At 45.7% G+C, this 22,304-nt stretch overlaps 1 protein-coding gene across 4 annotated transcripts in view; it reads left to right on the forward strand.

The window, feature by feature from the left end:
* Positions 1-1,621: 1,621 nt before the first annotated feature.
* Positions 1,622-22,304, forward strand: part of RALGAPA1 (Ral GTPase activating protein catalytic subunit alpha 1) — a 236,193-nt gene continuing 215,510 nt past the window's right edge. For 3 of the 4 annotated variants that reach the window (XM_077262692.1, XM_077262701.1, XM_077262712.1), the window contains exon 1: positions 1,627-1,920. In XM_077262692.1, coding sequence (XP_077118807.1) covers positions 1,815-1,920 — 106 coding nt within the window. In that variant the 5' untranslated portion in view covers positions 1,627-1,814. Of the gene's footprint in view, positions 1,921-22,304 lie in introns of all 4 variants that reach the window. The other variant, XM_077262721.1, reaches the window with a different exon arrangement.

Consider the following 22,304-nt stretch of genomic DNA (forward strand, 5'->3'; position numbering starts at 1 on the left):
TAGGATGGGTAAACAGTAACAGATCAGTGTTGGGGGGGCATCAGACAGCACTACCCAGCCGATCAGCTGGTGGCCGGATGTTATCCGCTATGGAGCGCATAGGTTTGACAACTGCATAGAGGCCGCGGCCGGGGACTACACATGTCATGTTCCCCTATTCTAAAGATTAGAACTTGATTGACAAGGATTTGTGGCCATTATACAGCTCACAAAGCTGTGCTATTTAACTCTGCAACTAATGATAGCCTGCCGACACAGGACTCAGCAGATCGGTGGGGTGCCGGTGTCGCACCCGCTCCAACTTTTATCCAACGGATAGGCTGTTAGTATTAAAGTAGTGGACAACTCCTTTAAGGGGACCAGCTGGTATATGGAGACTTATTTGCAGGCAATACTTTATTGAACCAAAAGCCTGTAAATCATCTTTCCCTCATAATTAAGAGAATAATTAGCCTCCTTCAACCAAACCTGGTGCTTCTGGTCCTGATCTGACTATAAGGCCCGGTGGGTCTGTGGTAATAAAATATTAAGGCCCTGATTCATCATTTGTGTTTTTTTAAAGCCTTTTTTCTTCTTATGCACCAAATTCTTCAAATCAGCCCACCCGGTTTATGAATTTTGTGCAAAATCAAAAATATACTTTGTTTTTGGCTTTTACGTCGTCTTATAGCAAAAAGTCGCATGATGTACATAAAACATTGAAAAGGGCAAGGGGGAGAGTGTGGTGGGGGAGGGGACAGGAGCGCATCTGCCAAAAATATTGCAGGTTTTCAGACAGTTCAAATTGAAGAATCATCCAGAAACATCTTAAAAACCCCAAACCTCACCCACAATGGAGAAAATAAAAAAAGGTGAATGTATAAAATAAAAAAAAAGTGTATAATAAATAAGAAATGAAAAACACCAAAAACTAGAGGAAAAATGCAAAAATCCAATCATAAATTGGCCCCACAGTCCCAGAGAATGAAGATTTATTTGCCTTTCTTCTACACAAACCCTGTCCCTATGTACTGGGAGCCACAGTGCGGAGCTGCTCCCGCTCTTTTAACCTCTTTGTGCCCAGAGAGAGCTAATAACTGACCGTAATGCCCTTTTTTATGCGTCTGTGGAGGTGGCAGTGGCCCCCCTTATCTTTCGGGCCCCTGTGCGGTTGCACTGATGGTAAGCCTGCCCCTGACGAACTATTATACAGTATTACTGACGACTGGAGCCAATTTTCACAAGTGGAGAAGCTAGACAGCAGCGGTGGTCGGTCCCCAAGGCGACAAGATGTAAACATAAGTGTTCATATGTCAAGAACGGCTTGACGTTTCGATAAACAGTAAAATGATTTGCACCAGTCCGTTTCGCACACGGACACTTGTCTGAATGAGGCCTGCGTTATTTTGCCACAGGACCCCACTGATATGCAGCTGTGTGACCCATGATGATCTCCTGTGTCCAGGATTGTCATGTGCACAGCAGAGCACAGGTTGGGGCTGACCTGCGACCTGTACACACCGTGCGATTCCCCGAGCTCCCACCCTCCTGACTCCACCTCGCATAGATACATTTTGGACACTAGGTGGCAGCAGCGTGCCGTGCACTGCTCGGCGCTCGATTGCTTTGTTATGCTGGAGTCAGACGGGGGCGGCCATGTTGGATGTATCTGTGTAACCTGCTGCTGCTGTCAGAGCGGGGACACCCGCACCCCTCCCATCCTCTCCCTGGGACCGGGGCTGTCCGCGTCCTCTCCTCGGGAAGCCCGTATATACCGTTACCTGGAGGGGAGACACCCGGGGGTGAGCCGGGGGGTCCTCCTCCTCTCATCCGGGATGTTCTCTAAAAAAACTCACGGGGATGTGAAGAAATCAACCCAAAAAGTGCTGGACCCCAAAAAGGATGTCCTGACCCGGCTGAAGCATCTGAGGATCGTGATTGGTGAGAGGCGGGGAAGGATAGATGGTTGGGGGGCCGGGTACTGGGGGATACATGGAGGATGGGGGGTCACCGGGGTCTACCATGAGCCCAAAGTCCTTAAATCATCTGATCGCTGCCAATCGTACGGCAGACAGCAGTAATCAATCAGGAGCTGCACGACGTGACGCAAAGCGGTGCCACCCTGCGGTCGTATCCGGGTCTGGACACACTCGGGGGGCTTCTGTAGGTGTCGGGGCGTGCGGCGTATGTCCGATCTAGTTCTGCGAGGGGGTAGAGGATTTACCGTCTCTGGCGCCAATCTCTTACCCCCTTTAGCACAATTCGGGGACCCTCATGCTCTGTGCTTGCGCTGTAGATGGTTGCATTAGTGTCCGTCACTGACTTAAAGGGATTTTTCTAGGTAAGGGTAGAGCGTGTCTGACAACAGAAAATGCAATAAACTAAAGCGATCTCCAACATTCGCCTGCTCATTACCCCTCTGGCGCCTCCGGTCGCCCCCATTGGTTTTTGTTTACGTCCCTCAGTGATGACATCACTTTAAACTACCCACATGACCGGTGCGGCCAATCACTGTCCTGAGTAGCGGTGGTGAGGCCAACGATTGGCTGCAGTGATCACATGGGTGTATGTGAGGTCATCACTGCTGGGAGGTAATCAGAGCGCAGAGGGGGCCTACTAGGGGGGCAGGAATATATTGGTTATTTTTTTATCATAGACAGTCCCTTTAACTCTGGACAAACATGGAAATATTGCCCCCGGAGGTGAGGAGCCACACTGCAGTCCGATCGTCCTGTAGTGGCTCTGTGACCTGAGTCGGGAGCAGGAGCTCACTTTTGGGGACTTTTTGTTTTTTACTTGCTTGCATGTATTTAGGGGCTCACTAACGTATTCTCAGTTCACTCATTCTGCAGCCAACAATAGACAGGGTGACAAGGAGGCTGTAGAAGACAATGGCACAACATTGTTAATGAGACGAAATTATAAAAGTGATTTCCCCCCCCCCCCCCCGATTACATGCATTCAAGTAACAAAAAATTCTCCCCGAAGGTGGACAACCCTCTTACAGTTGTACAACGCCAACCATGGAGTAAAGTATAAGGCTAAGTTCACATGAAACTTGACACTAAAGTCAAAAAGATGCAGGAAAAAATGTCTCCTAAAAAAAGAAAAAAAAATCCAGAAGTAAATTCCCATCAAACTTTCTGCCTCCAAATTTTCTGCCTCCAAAAGCCTCAGTGTGAACCCAGTCTTATTATCCTTGGAGACAAATCCTTGGCTCCGGTTAGGGTCAATCCTCATCTCAAAATGTTACGTACCCGGGAAATAAGTGATGTTGCGTCTGTCCAGGTGATTTCTTGTTGTTGCCTTAGGAGCCATTTCCAACTTCTGTCACAGTGGAGAATTGGATTTAGAATTTTTCTGATTGGTAAAAAGATTTCCCATGTTGCGCCACCTGACAGTCATCCATAGCAATACAACATGCGGTGGCAGCAATCACCACCACGGTCACGTGAGTTATTATGGAGGATTGGTGTTTCCCAGTCCAGGAGTCGTCTGCAGGATAGATGGCCGAGTTACCAGTGCACTGCTGGGGCCTAACCTCTTTCGTTTTCTTCCTGTTAAGGTCTGTGGGGGTTCTCATAATGTGAGGGATTGTTAGGTCTGTTTTGTATAGTTTTTGTAATTTTCTCCATTTCTGGAAATATTTTGATGATGACCCTTTGCAGTATTTAGTAGATAAGGAAGTGCTGAGGTGTGTATGGCCAGACTTCAGGACATGTATGATCACCCCGTGTGTTGTGGTTGTGTATGGCTCAACTTCAGGACATGTATGATCACCCCGTGTGTTGTGGTTGTGTATGGCCGGACTTCAGGACATGTATGATCACCCTGTGTGTTGTGGTTGTGTATGGCTGCACTTCAAGACATGTAGGATCACCCCGTGTGTTGTGGTTGTGTATGGCCGGACTTCAGGACATGTATGATCACCCCGTGTGTTGTGGTTGTGTATGGCCGGACTTCAGGACATGTATGATCACCCTGTGTGTTGTGGTTGTGTATGGCTGCACTTCAGGACTTCTCTGATCACCCCATGTCTTGGGGTTGTGTATGGCTGCACTTCAGGACATGTATGATCACCCCGTGTGTTGTGGTTGTGTATGGCTCAACTTCAGGACATGTATGATCACCCCGTGTGTTGTGGTTGTGTATGGCTCAACTTCAGGACATGTATGATCACCCCGTGTGTTGAGGTTGTGTATGGCTGCACTTCAAGACATGTAGGATCACCCCCTGTGTTGTGAATGTGTATGGCTGCACTTCAGGACTTCTCTGATCACCCCATATCTTGGGGTTGTTTATGGCTGCACTTCAGGACATGTATTATCACCCCGTGTGTTGTGGTTGTGTGTGGCTGCAATTCAGGATATGTATGATCACCCCATGTGTTGGGGTTGTGTATGGCTGTACCTCACAACATTTCTGATCACCCGTGTGTTGGGGTTGTGCATGACCACACTTCAGGTCATGTATGATCACCCTGTGTGTTGTGGGTTGTATAAGGTAACACTTTAGGACATCTATGATCATCCATGTGTTGGGGTTGTGTATGGCTGCACTTCGTGTCATGTATGATCACTCTGTGTGTTGCGTTTTATATGGTCACACTTCAGGACATGTATGATCACCCCGTGTGTTGGAGTCATGCATAACCGCACTTCAGGACATGTATGATCATCCCATTGTGTTGTCCGTTTGTATGGCCGCACTCCAGGACATCTATGATAACCATGTGTGTTGGGAGTCAAGATTCCTACGGAAGCTGTAAGTGACAGCCCAGCCGCCTTATAGGATCAGGAGCGTGCTGAACTTTCAGTATTGTGAATGGCATCTTTGTCCTGGCCTGAGGGGTTTCCTCCAGGTGTCTCCCATTCTGGGTGATTACCTGGCTATTTAGCTGACTGGCAATGATTAGAGCATTGCCAGTTGAAGTCTAGCTCAAGTGGTGTGTGTGCGCGCTTTGTGCTCTGGGTTCTTATATTCTCATCTTTGTTGCCTGACCTTAGATTTGCCTTTGACCTTTGCCTACCTCATTTGTTTTGATCCGCTACCTTCTTGAAATTCTGACCCTGGACTCTGACCTGACTATGCCTTTGTCTCTCCCCTCTGTTTATGACATACCCTCCCGCTCTTGACCTCGGGCTCCTTGACTTCCCCAACTCACTGCTTATCCGTGAGAACAGGGCTGTGGAGTCGGGAAGCCAAACCTCCGACTCCTCAATTTCCATGACACCAACTCCGACTCCACCAAAATGGGCTCTGACTCTGACTCCACAGCCCTGCCAAGGCTGTGGAGTCGGTAAGCCAAACCTCCGACTCTGACTCCTCAATTTCCATGACACCGGCTCCACCAAAATGAGCTCTGACTCCACTACTCCGACTCCACAGGCCTAGTGAGAAGTGACTCAGTGTCCCATTAGGGTCACGTGTGACCAGAGTTCAGGACATCTATGATCACCCTTTGTGTTCGGGGTCATGTATGGCCGCACTTGAGAACATCTTTGATCACCATCCATGAGAAGTGACTCAGCCTCTCATTAGGGTCTTGCTTGGCCGGAGATCAGAATTTCTGTGTTCACCCCATGTGTTGGAATCGTGCGTGGCTGGACCACAGGACATCTTTGATCACTCAGTGTGTTTGGTCATGTGTGGCTTCAGGACATCTATGATCACCCAATGTGTTGAGGCCGTGTGTGGTTAGTCTTGAGGGTATCTATGATCACGCATTGTGTTAGGTTGTGTGTGTCTGAACTTCAGGACATCAAAAAATGACTTATTGTATAAATCAGATTTTTGTGTTAAATGTTTAAAATGTTTGCCATCTTTTTTCCCCATATTAAAATCTGTATTTAAAATAAGTACAAATCTTACAATTTTGACACTGACCATTGGGGATTATTTAGAATCGTAACTTCTTGTTGTTTCAGGAAACAACACATGTACATAGCCACAAAAGACAGAGAGACACCAGTTCTGTGTTTTCTGTTAATGTGTCTAATAAGCATGTGCAAAGGTAACTGTGAATGGAGGGGGAGCAGGTTAATTTTGACATGGTCTATTGTGAATAATCTGTGTAGCGGTATTAACCTGCCTCTGCTGATAAAGGGACTGCTGAAAACTCTTGATAAAAGGACAGGAAGTATGAGTCTAGTGTGAAAATCACAAGATTTTTTTTTATATAAAGAATATTACATGAAAAAAATTGGCGAAAATAAAAAAAATACCTGTATCACAAAAACTTGCTTTAAACAATAGGTCATTATTTTCTCACAACGCTTTCTTAAATATGGCACCAAATGTAATGGGGAATGTGGGAATGAAACGTCGTCATCTCCCACACAAACCACACAATCATTATGACAAGTTCTAGAACAACGCGCCATTATGTGCGATAATGGAGAACGAGTCATCCTGAATAGCCAGTGAGAAAACCAGTATAGCAAAGGCTTATGGAAATGGGATACTGATAATTATTAATCCCCTTCATTTTCCATGAGCCGTCCCTGTATGACATGTCAGCCGGCACATGGACACGTAACATAGGACAGATACATATACCCCCGCCTGATGGCAGCGCTGTCAGACCCTCCTTGTGAACCTCCCGCTGGGATAAATGGGGATACGTTCCCCAGACCATTCATTGTAAAGATCTGGCATTTCATTGGAGGGATAGATCAATGTCTGTGAACAATTAGTTGCTGCATTATATTTTAGTTATTTGTTATCAAAAAAAGAATTCAAGATCATACCCCTGCCAACCGTGTGTGTAACCTTGCTGTTCACTGGAAATGCAAATGTGGAAGCATTAAATGGAATCAGTCGTCAGAAAATGACCTATGGTTTAAATCAGGTTTTTGTGTTTAAATATATATATATTTTACAATTAGTTACACTATATTACAAATAAAAAAGGACTTGCAATGTTCACACCAGCTACTATAGATTTGTAGACTCTAGCTTCCTGTTGTTTCAGGAAACAACACCTGTACATTGATAGTCACAATGAACATAATCCCGACCTTGGCTTTTGTATTGATGTGTCTATTGAGCGTGTGCAGAGTGCATTGTGGGAGCAGGGACAGCTGCCCACTTATTTATTTATATTGTATCCTGTGCTATCAGCGGTGTATAGAGGTGTTACCTGTCTCTGATGATAAGGAAATTACTGAAATGTCAGGAAGTATGAATCCAAAGAAAAAAAATAATCCCAGTGGCCAGTGTGAAAATGATAAGATTACTAATTCTTTCTTCTTTTTTTTTAATCCTTCTGCTCCCGAGTATTGTGGGTTTTTTTCGTTTTATTTAGGGCTAATATAGTCTTTTAAAGGGGCGTGGCTAACAGTGTAAATATGTAGAGTGACCTAAAGACATGCCCCAGAGGATCCTGAGAGCACCACCCCTTTGTAAAGCCTTTTTTAACTGTTTCATCCATTTTTCTCAATAAATTGAGGTTTCAGAAGACCCTTTCACTTGATTGGGCGAATCCTGGACCAGAGTAGGATGTTTGTATTTTTCCTTCTGCGGGTCTCTGGGAGGAGCAGTCAATGACCTGCGCCGGGTACCACAGGCAGGTAGTTATCTCTGTTAGCAACTACATGCCTTTTTTATTAAGTCCCGGATATCCCCTTTTAAAGGGGTTTCTTCTTTTCAAACATGATAACTACACAGGCTCAGAGAGGCAAAAACTCCCCCAAAGAACTGATGTAGATGGCACAAGCTGCTGAGCTCAATTGATTGGCTGCAGTGCTGTCAGTGCTGCAGTCAATCAACAAACACTGGGCTTCAGCCTGAGGAGCAATAACCTTTGAACTCAGACAACCCCTTTTTTTTCTTTTTTTTTTCTTTAAGTATAGATGATTTTTTTTAATAAAGTGATTCATTTGAGTTTGACCTTGAAGCTGCCTTGATGGATATTTTCGGTGAAGTGGATAAATAGTAATTCAGCAGCGTCGTGTTATTAGCAGACACATCAGCCGCAGGATCAGGCCAGTTATACAGTGAGGGACAGGGGAAAATGTCTTCCGAACTTCTGCCCTCATAAAGGTGTCCTCCGCCTCATGTGATGGAGGGTGGGGTATAGGTTTACTGTAGGTAAGTTTTAGGATATTTTTTTTTCTTATTGCTCTGCACTGAAAGCAAAAATTGTGTTTCCTGCAGATGTGTGTGTGTGCAAATCCGTTTTGCAAAAAAAAAAAAGGTTGCAAAAGGTTGCAAGAAAAATATTAAACATGAGCTAAAACCAACCTACTCATACTAGTAGTGGGCAATAAGAAAGTAATAAATGAGCAGCTGTGCGCTGCCTGGAGCGCTGCAGACTCAGCGAGCTCCTGTGGTCCTCCGCACGCTCCCCGTGTGTGCAGCACCGCCGCGTCCTCCTCGTTCCTCGCTACCAGCTTGGCTTCAGTCCCAGTTCTCTCTTATATATAATTAGTGCACAAAGGGAAATGTGCTGCCGTGATCTGCTACATCCTCATCTGCGATACACAGCAGTACATATTTATCGTCCACGATGCCACGGCCTCCCTGCACCGAATACCTGCAGATCTCCGGGTACCAGGCTCTGGCCGTGCCCCACATCGCTGCAGGGTCTTACCAGACCTTAGATGGAAGCTCACTTTCCGCTTTACAATGATGGACACATAGTGTATCCTGCCGGCACTGACGTTTGTGCCGTATATAACAACTGACGACGATTATCGTGTCCTCCAGGCTCTCTTACCCATTTTATGACCTTACCCGACACCTTGGGCCAATCCGTTGTTAGTCCTGGTTCTTTTCTTTTTACATCGACTGCTTTTTTATTACTTACAGGATGTTCTTTTTGGCAGGTCTTACGAATAAAAATAAGTTTAGGGAAACTTTCCCAGTTTTCAGAGATACTATCATTGACTCATGTTTAAGCTTTTGTGTTCACCTCATTTCCTCCTTTTTTTTTTTTTATTTAGTAGGAATGATAAGGAAATGCTCTGTGATATTGCCACATGGCATCCATATAGAAATACATTTATTGGACCCCTGATTGCTAGTCATAAAATTTTGGTGTGGATTTATCGGGTCACCAACCAGGTGTAGGTCTATGAGTCTTAAAGGGGTTGTCCAGGGCTATTTTCTTTTACTGTGGGCCTAACAACTTGCCATTTCTGCTCTGCCCTGCCTCAGCTGCATGATTTGCGGCTGCTAGACAGCCTGAATACATGTGGGGGTTGCCAGTTTGTTAGGGAATCCCCACATGTATTCAGGCTGTCTAGCAGCCGCAAATCATGCAGCTGCTGCGAAGAAAACAAAATCTCCAAGCACTAACAAATACTCGGAGACCACCCGAGCGTGCTCGGGAAATCCGAGCAATGAGTATCCTCGCCCATCACTACTACTGACAGGATTTTGCGGCTTCTGTGGACTTCACGTTGACAGAGCAGCAGCTTCTTTTACGCTTTGTTGTGTTTATGGGACATGACTGCCGACGTCATGCTGATTGACAGCCAGCTCCGTGCTGCCTAACTGCAGGGAGCTGGCTGTCAATCAGCATGACATCTGCAGTCACAGAAAGGAAGAGCTGCTCTGTTGATGTGGAGCAGCTGAATCGCCGGCAGGAGCACATCCTCATTCACACATGTGGGTTTTGGGTTTTTTTGCGCAAGAAAAGACAGACCATTTTTCATCAGTGGATTAGATCCAATTTTCATTCATTTTTTGTGTCTGTTTTCTCTGTCTTTTTTCAAAGGCAAGAAAAAAAATCCACGATTCTCCTACCCACCAGGCAGTAAAAATCCGATATCACTCAGGCAACACTCCGATGGCATTCGAGTGCTGTCCTTTTTATCTTTTCATGTACCCAGTGATTCAAATAGGTGAATTTGATCTGGAATTTTGATTCATATCGGATAAGTCTCCATATTAATTTTTATTCTCCTGTGGACAATCCACCAAAAAAATACTGACATGGTGTTTGGACATGGCCGTAGACTGTAATGAGTGGAAAGACATGAATAGAAGACAATACTAAAGTTTTCACCCGCCATTGCTAAACTGAAGGAGCAGAAGCACCGAACCAAGCTTTCGTAGGGTAGGGAAGATGGTTGAAACGAAAGTTTATGAACCCAGACTGTAGCCATCACTTAAGTACTTTTGCCATTATGTTTTAGAGATTGTTGGGGGTCTTCTCTCCCAGACACCCACAAATTCTTATTTTTTACATGAAAAAGGTTTTTAAAATTAATTGTTCTTTAACTTTTTGCCATAAAGAATCTCATACCCTCAAGGATAAATCGCCCTGAGGAGCCAGACAGCGTCTTGGGTCAGTCGCCCTGAGGAGCTCAGACAGCGTCTTGGGTCAGTCGCCCTGAGGAGCTCAGACAGCGTCTTGGGTCAGTCGCCCTGAGGAGCTCAGACAGCGTCTTGGGTCAGTCGCCCTGAGGAGCTCAGACAGCGTCTTGGGTCAGTCGCCCTGAGGAGCTCAGACAGCGTCTTGGGTCAGTCACCCTGAGGAGCTCAGACAGCGTCTTGGGTCAGTCGCCCTGAGGAGCTCAGACAGCGTCTTGTGTCAGTCACCCTGAGGAGCTCAGACAGCGTCTTGGGTCAGTCGCCCTGAGGAGCTCAGACAGCGTCTTGGGTCAGTCACCCTGAGGAGCTCAGACAGCGTCTTGGGTCAGTCGCCCTGAGGAGCTCAGACAGCGTCTTGGGTCAGTCACCCTGAGGAGCTCAGACAGCGTCTTGGGTCAGTCACCCTGAGGAGCTCAGACAGCGTCTTGGGTCAGTCGCCCTGAGGAGCTCAGACAGCGTCTTGGGTCAGTCGCCCTGAGGAGCTCAGACAGCGTCTTGGGTCAGTCACCCTGAGGAGCTCAGACAGCGTCTTGTGTCAGTCACCCTGAGGAGCTCAGACAGCGTCTTGGGTCAGTCGCCCTGAGGAGCTCAGACAGCGTCTTGGGTCAGTCACCCTGAGGAGCTCTGACAGCGTCTTGGGTCAGTCGCCCTGAGGAGCTCAGACAGCGTCTTGTTCTGTTACACAGAATTAGAGTTTATTACACCCTATACGCTGCAATGAAAGCAGCAAAGCAAGTATTACATCTCCCCAATGTGGCGTTTCTTCATCCTTCATGCAGAAACTTTCTGGAAATGAGCCCCTGAATGGACGGGTAACGCTCTCTGTCTCTTGGGTTATCCATAGTGGGATGTATTTATCAAGCTAAATGAGCCAGAGTTCTTGGGTACAAACCTGTTTGTCATGACTTGCACTATATTCACTATGTGTTTTTGATGCTTTTTTTTTCATGCCTTCTCAGATTAGGGTGCGTGACCTTGCTGACCTAATGTGTCATACTGTGCGCCAACAAATACACCAACATTTTGGTGCAAATTTCTGGCGCCAACAAATAGATGATAACGGGAGTCCCATACTGGTGATACAAGACAACCCTTTCTTGTCTGTGGACGGCAGGATGTTGATCTGGTGCAGTGCACATATGGCGGTGTACCGTCTGACAACCTGATGCAGTTTCTTACGTCTTACCATTGTGCCGGAGCTGATGACTAAATGTCACTTTCCATGTAATTGCCCTATATGTCCTCACACCAGACATGCGGATATATAGTGGTGTCATTAGACATCTGGCTGGAGTTTATGGGAGTCTTGTACAACCGAGCATGTTACTGGCGGTAAAAATGGCGTCTGGGTCTCCTGACCACTTCATGGTGCCGTTCAGGAAAATGTCACCTGGGCAGCTGCCGAGCTTATGTTGGGATGGGTCATCGGTGATCAATGCTAGATCAGTGGGGTCCAACCTCTGGGACCACCACATCTCTACTACAGTAGAAGGAGATTTTACGGCTCGGAGGTCCAGTGTGTGTTGTCGCGCTCTATAGGTCAGGTGGTCAGCATAGTCTGATTGGAACGGCATGCATGCCTACTGCTCCATTCTGGTGGTATCTTGTGGTCCAGCAGCAGGACCAGCACTGATCCCAATTTTATACTTCAGGATGAAATACCCCATTAAATGCTCATCAGCCCGGAGTTTTCTGCATTCCAGTATGGGAATTCTGATAACACCAGGACTGCAGATTTCCCCCTTGATATACCTAGGCAGTCCTGACACTATGAATGACTTGACACCAGGGTGTAGTATTGGGTTTGGATGACCCTGCGCGTTCCCTACATTCGCCATGTGTCTTAATTTTCATAATTGTGTCCTTGGAGTGGTTTCCATAAAATGGATTTTCTATGGTTTTGATGAAGAAATCCCAGGATCTAATGTTTGACCTCTTTTTAGCAGGAGGCAGAACTGTAGCTGGTGGTTTTGGAAGAATCTATGTGGCATTGCTCCAAAGTATATAAACCCCTGGATATCTGCTTTATGTGCTCTAAAAATACCAGTACTGGGAGCCATGTAGTCCATGTAGTAATAGCCCAGAAGCTGGGAAGTGAATTCCCACTTTTTATGATCTTGCTTTTTTCTTTTTTTTTTTTTTTTTTTTTTAAGTTCCTGTGCTGCTTATTGTCTTAATATCTCTTTCCATGTAGAATTTAGAGCTCTGTGCAAGGAGGGGGAAAAAAAAAAGCTCTAACCAACATAAATGTAACCCCTTCAGAGCACTTTGATATGTATGGCAACATTAAAGGAGCTGCAGGAATTTTTGGCAAATACTGGTTGTGTGCTGCGTGTAACGAGAACCTCTCGCATTCTTCACACGTCTGATCTGTGGGATAAGATGGCAGGACTTTGGCCTTTATTTCTCCACCTTCTCCTTTGTGTTACTCCGTGAAAACCGTACTGAACTGTGATGTCATCTGAGTGCGGTCCTATTTTTTTTTTTTTTTTCAAATACCGTACCCACAGACTTGCATTGTTGATTTTTGATCGAACCCTTAGATCAATATCAATATTTTCCGCCAAGGATCAAGTCGGACATGTGCTCAGCGCCGTAGAATATCATGTGTAGGACAGCACTCATTATGAAAAAATCTCATAAAGCTATTTTAGTACTTTATTTTATTTTTTCACCGGAAAATATTTTTGTTGTTTCACAACTGATTTATACAGATTACGGGCGACATTGAAGGTGGAAAAAGTTCTGAAATGATTCTTTTTGGCATGATTTTTTTTTTTTTACATTACGAAAACCTGTCATTTTATGAGGGGTGTGTAGACTTTTTGTATCCACTGCAGCGGATGCCCCCTTCCCGGTAATGTTGACAAGTCCTGGTAGAAGCGATTAGACAGATCTGTACTATATCATTAGTGGGTCCATGGCTCAGAGCACTGGAGGGACGGCGGTGCTCCGAGCTGTAACGACAGACACCCACCCAGGGTACAGGCTGAAACTTGCTGCTGGGAATTGCCAGTGTGTGGTATGCAGGTATCACCTTGTACCTCAATGTCAGCTGTAGCCGAGCTCGGAGGAACAGACGGCTGTTAAATCCAGAGGAACAGGCCAAGACGTTGTGTCCAACCTCAAGTAGATTAGATGCCTCCAGCGCGTTCTGGCCAGCGCAGTGAGACTTGTACAGTATACATGGATCACACAGGGGGCGCTATACATCTGCAATGCAATCGGGGTCTTTTATATGGAAAAAAAGCTATATGGACAAACTCTCCAATGCGCAGATTTCTCTGCTTGGGCTCGGTTCACACTCGCTTTTGACGTTTAGCTTTTCTGCTCTATTATAAAAACAGAAAAATAGAAACGCATCCGTCTGATGGACACAAACCATCCCAGATCAAATTATTGGCTATAAGGGGTTTCCATTTGGGTGTCCATCATGTTAATGGTGTTAACCCCGCCTGTTAAATCTGGGTCTCTGACCTGCGTGGAGGAATACTCAGGAGGATCACTGCTTGTGCCAAAGAATGTGAGTTATTCCAGTAGCAGAAAGGCATGACCTTCTGTGTTCTGCAGGCAGCCCAGACTGTTTATTCTGCTAGGAGGCCTCTGGCGCCCCCTCTGCCCCGCAGACTCACGCCAGCTCTATATACAGACGTGCAGGGCGAGGGGCTGTGTGTCCGGGTCCTTTTCATCGTCAGTTGGTTGGAGCCCAAGTTAAGTGACAAGTCACACTGGCATGGAGGAATTCACTACTTTGTTGTTGCTTTTCACAAATCCTGAGCATTTTATTGGCCAGAGGAGTCCGCGTGGCTGCAGGGTGGTGGCGGTGTTATATTACGGGTCAGCAATAAGTATTAAGCTGGGCCTAGTAAACCATAATGGGGCCTGGTGCCCCCAAGCAAACAGCTGACCGGCAGTGCTGAGGCTTGGACTCCCACCTGTATAAGGCCATGTTCACACCTAACATAAATACTGCTGTGTATAACTGTCCAAAGTGGGTGTGAGTTCATGACAGCTCCTGTCCACTGTTCATTTCAAGGGAATCAGGTTTTGGCTGCCCCATCTGAGAGCAGCATGATGTAGGGGCAAAGATTCCAGTGATGTGTCACTTACTGGGCTTCTTGCTGCAGTTTTGATAAAATCACTGTTTTCTCTGCTGTCGATCTAGCAGTTCTCTGACTGCTGAGCTCTGTGTAACCCCACCCACAGCACTCATTGGCTGCGTTCTGTGTACACTGTGCATAGGCAAAAAGCTGCCTATAAGTGGTGTGTGTGGGATTATACAGAACTCATGAATATAGAGGGCTACATGGCAGTAAATTTACGAGTCCTCTAGCAATAATCTCCTGCTGATAAACTGATTTTATCAAAACTTCCAAAACAGCCCAGTAAGTGATACATTGCTGGAATCAGCGTCTCTTTCCCTTCATTATGCTGCTCTCTAATTAGGTGTCAAGAAAATCTGATGACAGGTTCCCTTTAAAGCGCAGTTGCGGCTTTAAAGTGAACCTAACGGCTGAGGCATGCAGCAGACCCGTTAGATAAGAACAGCACGTGACCCACCGGGAATATCAGCACCGCCATCATTGCTGCGGGAGGGGAGTAACCATTGTTTTGTTGTTTTTATACAGAGTCCTGAAATGATTAAGCAGCGGCTGTCCAACATCTTTAAGCTTTTTGTGGTTTTCCCAAGATACTAGATTATCCCCTATCCATGTGATGAAGAAATCCTAATTGATTGCTGGTGGTCCATCCGCTGGAGCGTCACAAGGATCTCAAACAAGGGGCTGTGCCAAGGTTGAGCATGCACGCCTGTGCTCCATTCATCATTTATAGGACTGCTGGAGAAGGCCGAGCGCTGTGCTTCTGTCTCCAGCTGACAATGATTGCAGAGGAGGTGCGCATGCTCAACCAGTCGGACTGAGATCTACCCAGCCCCATTATCAGGATCCCTGGGGTTCCAGAAGTGAGACCACCAGCAATCAGTTAAGTATTTTCTATCATATAGATAAAGATGATTCTAGTATATTAGGAAAACCATTAAAAAAAATAAAAACGAGAGATGACAGCACCTTTTAAAGGGAATCTGTCAGCAGGTTTTTGCTACCTCGTCTTAGAGCAGCATAATGTAGGGAAATAGACCCTGATTCCAACAATGTCACTTAGTTTACTGGGTGCAGCAGTTGTGACACAAAGCGCTTAGATATAGCAGAGCTCAGAAAGTTACCTTGCCCACACCACAGCAATGTACTTTGTCTGTTGACAGGGAGCTGCTAATAAGTAGTGGGGGCGTGGCTAGACCAGGGCTCACATGAACTGTAGTCCAGGCAGTGATAATCCCATGATTATAAAACATTCATTGTATTGAAACAGCATCACACAGCCTAATAAAGTGACACATCCCTGAAATCTGTGTCTCAGCCCCTACCTCATGCTGTCCTCAGATTACATAGCAAAAACTTGCTGATGAATTCTCTTTAATGCTTTTAGTGCATGGAGCCTTATCTCTGCAGTGTAGGGATTGTGTGCTTAGGTTGGCCCTTTTCCTTTCTTATTACCATTCTAGCTGCGGGTGGTGTCGTCTAGGAGAGGAAGCGACTTGGTGGGAATGTACTTGTAGTTCCACGCCACTTGATGACCGTTTTCCTCAGACCTGCATGGTTAGTATTGTATTAGTCATGCTGGATGCAAAGTGTCGGGCAGGGACTTCCCTGCCATTGTCTAACGCCGCTTGATACTTGTATTGTTTTGGCTCCACGTATCTCCTCTGTTTGTTTTCCGTGCTTTCTACATTACAAGAGTGAAGAATATTAGCTTCGGCACCGCACATACCAGGCCCTGTACCCACCGTGACGTTTATTTATTCAAGTGACAAGTGCGGACAAACCTTAAAGGAAAACTCCGCTTGTAGAACACATTCTCATCAACGCACAGCTTAGAACTACAAAACCAGTGATTGCCTTGTAAATGCCGTGCATTACTTATCTTGTACGCCTTTTTAAATATTTCATGCTTTCTTCGCACTGCAGACTTAGATTGTAAATGTAATATTCTGCCGGTCTCCTGTTGCCAAGGAGCAGCGGATTGTGGGGGCTCAAAGACGGCGGAGCCGGCAAATGAGCACTAAATGTAGCAGTTAATGATAAAAGTAGACTGGGTATACTTGCCCACGCTGTTTTCTACAGGATTTTTTGGCTGGGAAAAGGCTGAGTGGGCAGGTTTTTACACATTGGTGTTATCAATCGTTGTTCTTCTGTATTAATGGGCAGGGGGGGGAGGCTCCTGCTGCAGAATTTTACGTAAAGCGAGAGAAGGAAGAATAAGATTCACAAAGAAATATAAAAAGAAAACTTCTTGAATTGTGATATATGACAAAATGGGAAGAAAGGAGGAGAATCATAGAGAACGCGTTGGGATATTTTTTGTTGAGCATTTTCTAAAATGCTCTAAGTCTCTTCTTAGGGCAATACTTTGAAAAGCTGGAATTATGTGCCTAGGGGAGTCGGTAGGTAGAAACCCTGGGGGACCGGTCTCAGACTAGTCATACCAAGACTCATAGGCATCGATTCATCAAAGCTTTCATAACAGAATTCTGGTGTAAAAACTTTGAAAAGTTTCAACATTTTGACACAACTTTGAGTTGCACCAGAATTTAGTGGGGTTTGGCGTTTTCACGCCAGTTTCTCCCATGTCCAATAAAATGGTCGTACTCATGATGAGCTGTGGCATTCTCTACACCAGACATCTCACTCCAGTACCTGAATGGAGTAAGATTTCTGGCACGTGCCACTATCCAGATGCTCCACACTCCTGAAGAGGCATACCCCTCATCAGACCCCCTCATCGATACCGGCGTGAACAACCTTGGTCTTGATGAATCAGACCTATAGTCCTTAGCCGGCTTTTGCTCTAAAACACAGCAGCATTCACTTTGTGTCTGGAGAAATTGGGCCCTACTCATTATTGCCTTTGCACCTTTTTGTCTAGTTTTTGCCTGCTTTTCATTTTCCCATTAATCTTTTAATTAGTACATTTCTTAAAGTCTTATTTTTTTAAATTGCTTTTTGGTTCATTGTTTTATGTTCACCGTTATCAGCAGGATTTTGGGTTTCCAGATGTTCTGGGCTGATTAATCAATTATGACTTTTTAAAATGTCCCAGATTTTGGCACAAATGTACTCCACTCCCCCTAAATTGATTTGATGTACGCCTGAAATCTTGGCGTTGTCAATCATGCACGTGGCTGCTCTATGGTAGCGCAGGAGATGACTGAGTGCTGCTCTCGGCTGGTCTTCAGCCCTCCCTTTAGTATGAATGGACTGGCAGTGCACATGATTGACCTCCACTCCATTCGCATGGGGCTCTTTAAGAGACCCAGTTCTGAGGATCGGTGGAGACCCCAGTGGTTAGAAAGTTATCCCGCCAGTCATGCTAAATCTGATGTTGGGGAACCCGATTTACCTGCACCTCAATCCCATTGAATATCTCTGGGATGAATTGGTACACTAATTGTGACCCTGGCCGTCTCATCTAACATCACTGTCAGACCTAACAAATTCTTTTTTTGGTGTTACAGGCAGAAGTTCCGCTAGCCATAGGTGTCAAACTCGAGGCCCGCGTCAAGGTTCCACCTCGACACAGCCAGTGCTTAGCATTGGGGCAGAGTCGGCACAGGGAGCTCATGTGATCTTTGAATCTGAGCAGATGCAATAAGTTATAAGAGGGCGCAGCACCAACAAAAGGAGCAGGTGCCATCTTTGTCACAGTGAACAGTGCACATCGTTAACAGTCAGCCAGCACAAACGGTGAGCGCGGTCTGCCAGCACAAACGGTGAGCGCGGTCTGCCAGCACAAACGGTGAGCGCGGTCTGCCAGCACAAACGGTGAGCGCGGTCTGCCAGCACAAACGGTGAGCGCGGTCTGCCAGCACAAACGGTGAGCGCGGTCTGCCAGCACAAACGGTGAGCGCGGTCTGCCAGCACAAACGGTGAGCGCGGTCTGCCAGCACAAACGGTGAGCGCGGTCTGCCAGCACAAACGGTGAGCGCGGTCTGCCAGCACAAACGGTGAGCGCGGTCTGCCAGCACAAACGGTGAGCGCAGTCTGCCAGCACAAACGGTGAGCGCAGTCTGACAGCCAGCATAAACGGTGAGCACTAAGAACACAGTCTGCCAGCACTTTTGTGTGATTCAATTTTTTAATCAGACACAGCCAGTACTTGGCATATGGAGCATTTCATCTTGGCCTGTGAAGTATATCAGAGCTCGCTTAACCTACTACCCAGGGACAGCTCTCTTAGCACTGCTACCCAGGAACAGCTTTGTTCGCTTTACTGCCCAGGAACAGCTCTCTTCGCTTTACTGTCCAGTAACAGCTCTCTTATAGCCCTACTACCCACAGACAGCTCTCTTAGCCATACTACCTAGGAACAGCTCTCTTAGCCCTTTTACCCACAGACCGCGCTCTTAGCCCTACTACCCAAAGACAGTGCTCTTAGCCCTACTACCCAGGAACAGCTCTTTTGTAGCCCTACTACTGAGGGACAGTGCTCTTAGCCTTACTACCAATGCACAGTGCTCTTAGCCCTACTACCCAGGGACAGCTCTCTTGTAGCCCTACTACTGAAGGACAGTGCTCTTAGCCTTACTACCAATGGACAGTGCTTGTAGCCCTACTAAACAGAGAGAGTGTGCTTAGTCCTACTAATCATGGACAGTGCTCTTAGCCCTACTACCCAGGAACAGCTCTCTTATAGCCCTACCACCCAGAGACCGCTCTCTTAGCCCTACTACCCAGGGACAGTGCTTTTAGCCTTACTACTCATGGACAGTGGTCTTAGCCCTTCTACAAAGAGACAGTGCTCTTAGCCCTACTACCCATGGACAGTGCTCTTAGCCCTACTACCCATGGACAGTGCTCTTAGCCCTACTACCCATGGACAGTGCTCTTAGCCCTACTACCCATGGACAGTGCTCTTAGCCCTACTACCCATGGACAGTGCTCTTAGCCCTACTACACATGGACAGTGCTCTTAGCCCTACTACCCATGGACAGTGCTCTTAGCCCTTCTACAAAGAGACAGTGCGCTTAGCCCTACTACCCATGGACAGTGCGCTTAGCCCTACTACCCATGGACAGTGCTCTTAGCCCTACTACCCATGGACAGTGCTCTTAGCCCTACTACCCATGGACAGTGCTCTTAGCCCTACTACCCATGGACAGTGCTCTTAGCCCTACTACCCATGGACAGTGCTCTTAGCCCTACTACCCATGGACAGTGCTCTTAGCCCTACTACCCATGGACAGTGCTCTTAGCCCTACTACCCATGGACAATGCTCTTAGCCCTACTACCCAGGGACATCTTTCTTTCAGTTCCTGGCCAGTCTGTACATTTCAGTCCGTGCTCAAACCATATTGCAAGCACATCTGCAGGAGCCCTTACAATTACAAGTGGCATTTTGAAGTCAACCATAATGCTGATGTGGCCCTCGGTGAAAATGAGTTTGACACCCCTGCTATAGACATACCAGCTCCACATTAACATCCATGGTTTCATAAAGAGATGTTTAGAAATCTCATAAGGATGTAATGGTCTGTTTGGCCGTGATGATCATCAAAAATCTTACCTTCAAGAGATGAATCGGTGACCATGGGGCAAGCATCCAAGGGCCTCTTGCTGCATACCACTGACCTAGAGAATTTTAAGGGTATGTTCGTCCAGAGGATTTTTTTTTATTATTTTAAGAGGAAAAATCCTTGCGATTTTCAGTTCCATGTGGTTTTTATTTATTTATTTTTCAGCTTTTTGTTACTTTATAGTTGTAAGGTTGAAAGAAGACATAAGTCCGTTGACTTCAACCTATAACATAAGGCCTCTTTCACACTTACGTCTTTTTGCCTCCGTCGCAATCCGTCGTTATGGCAAAAAAACGGATCCTGCAAATGTGCCCCCAGGATCCATTTTTTTGCCATACACTTTAATGGACGACGGATTGCGATGCATGGCCACACGTCGCATCTGTTGTGCGACGGATGCGTCGTGTTTTAGCGGTCCGTCGGGACAAAAATACGTTCAATATTACTTTTTTTGTCCGTCGGATCCACCATTTCCTCCTCCCCGCTCATCACAATGGGCAGCGGATGCGTTGTAAAACTGCATCCGCTACCCACGTTGTGCTACATTTAGCACAACGTCCGTCGGTACGTCGGGGTGACGGATTGCGACGGCCCCGTACCGACGGAAGTGTGAAAGTAGCCTAACATGTTGATCCAGAGGAAAACAAAGACTCCCGGAGACTAATGCTAATTGCTCAATATTAGGAGGAAAATTCTGGCAATCAGACTAGTTCTCTGGATCAAATGGATTCCCTGCCAGTCTACCATGCCGGTAGTTGTCAGCTATGTAAAGAATGTAATAATAATTTATATCTATAGCGCCAATAATATTCCGCATCTCTTTACAATTAAACTGGGACAGACAATAAAGACATTACCAAGTAACATAATTACAATCTATAAGGAAATAGGGGGGACACAATAGGTAGAACGTGGTCCAGCCATTCGAATAAATAGAGGTTTTCAGATAAAGCTGTAATCTGCATAATTACAGTTACCAAGTGCTTTTGGGTGCATGGAGGATGTGGCCACAGATGAATAAGAGCGACCAGATTCTGAGGGAAATTTAGAAAGGGGCAACAGTGGAGAGTTAGGTTAGTGAAGTGAGGTGATAGGCCTGTCTAAAGAGATGTGTTCTCAAAGCACGCCTAGATATGTGGGAAATAGGTACCGTATAAATTGTATCATCTGGGGTAGTGCATTCTAGAAAACTGATGCAGCACGAGAAAAGTCTTGGATAAGGATGTCTGAGACTCGGATATGGATGATATTAGTTTAAGATCAGTTGCAGAACAGAGAGCATGGGTAGGGTGATAGACAGATGAGGGAGGAGATGTAGGGTTATGCAGAACCATGGAGAACTTTGTAAGTTAGAGAGATGAGTTTGTATTGTACTCTGTAGCAGATTGGGTAACCAGTGCAATGACTGGCACAAGGTGGAGGCATCAGTGAAGCGGCTGGACAAAAATATGACCCTGTCTGTATCTTTGTGTTTGACATCGGTAATCTGACACCGGCAGGCACATTCGGTTTCAAGTTTGTAACTTTTTATTCCTGAACCACAGCAGTTTTTAAAGTCTCATCAGTAAAAATAAAGAAGAACTCATTGTATGATCATAAATTAATCGATGTGGATTTCCTATTTAAATCAGCATTATACAGGAAGTTGGTTTATTTTTGTTTGTTTTTTAGGGTTTTGGAGCTGATCGGTTTCAAAATCCACTTTAAAAAAACAAACAAACCTCTGTGTGAATTTTTTGTAAGATCTGAAAAAGGCCTGAAAGGATCCTGAGATTTGTTTTTATGACTAAATCATCTTGTACTTTTGGTCTAAATATATTGTGTGTGGGCGCTTCCCTTACATTCCTCCGGCAAGGCACAAATAGGATGTGAAGTAATTACATCTGAATATATTGGTTTCCAGGGAGGCGGAATAGACGTGACTGCCCGGGTCATGGATAATCGGCTTGTTAGTTTTTTAGCCCAAGGCTTTTGGTTTTGGAAATGTATTGCATAATGATTACGTTTTAAGATTTCACAGCTAAGTGCTGTAAAATGATTACATGTATTTCATTCATTTCTATGACCTTTTCGTCTTTGGCTGTTTTTTACTTTTTTTTTTCTTTTGGATTTAGTATGAAAACCCCTTCTAACATTTGATTATTTTTTCTTTTTGTTTTGAAATCAGATTTTCACTTTTTCAGGGCATTCAAAACGTTATTCCCATTACATTTTTGTATAATGTCCCAATTTTAGGGCCCCTCACCCATCACTGGAGGCGAGTGGTGCACTGCTGTTCTATTACATGTATATAGGACTGGCGGACGTTTCGAGTATACCGTGACCACCGAGGACACAGGAACCCGTTCTCATGATTGTTTGAGGTCCCTGGT

This window comes from Ranitomeya variabilis, chromosome 1 (assembly GCF_051348905.1).
Source record: "Ranitomeya variabilis isolate aRanVar5 chromosome 1, aRanVar5.hap1, whole genome shotgun sequence".
NCBI lineage: Eukaryota > Metazoa > Chordata > Amphibia > Anura > Dendrobatidae > Ranitomeya > Ranitomeya variabilis.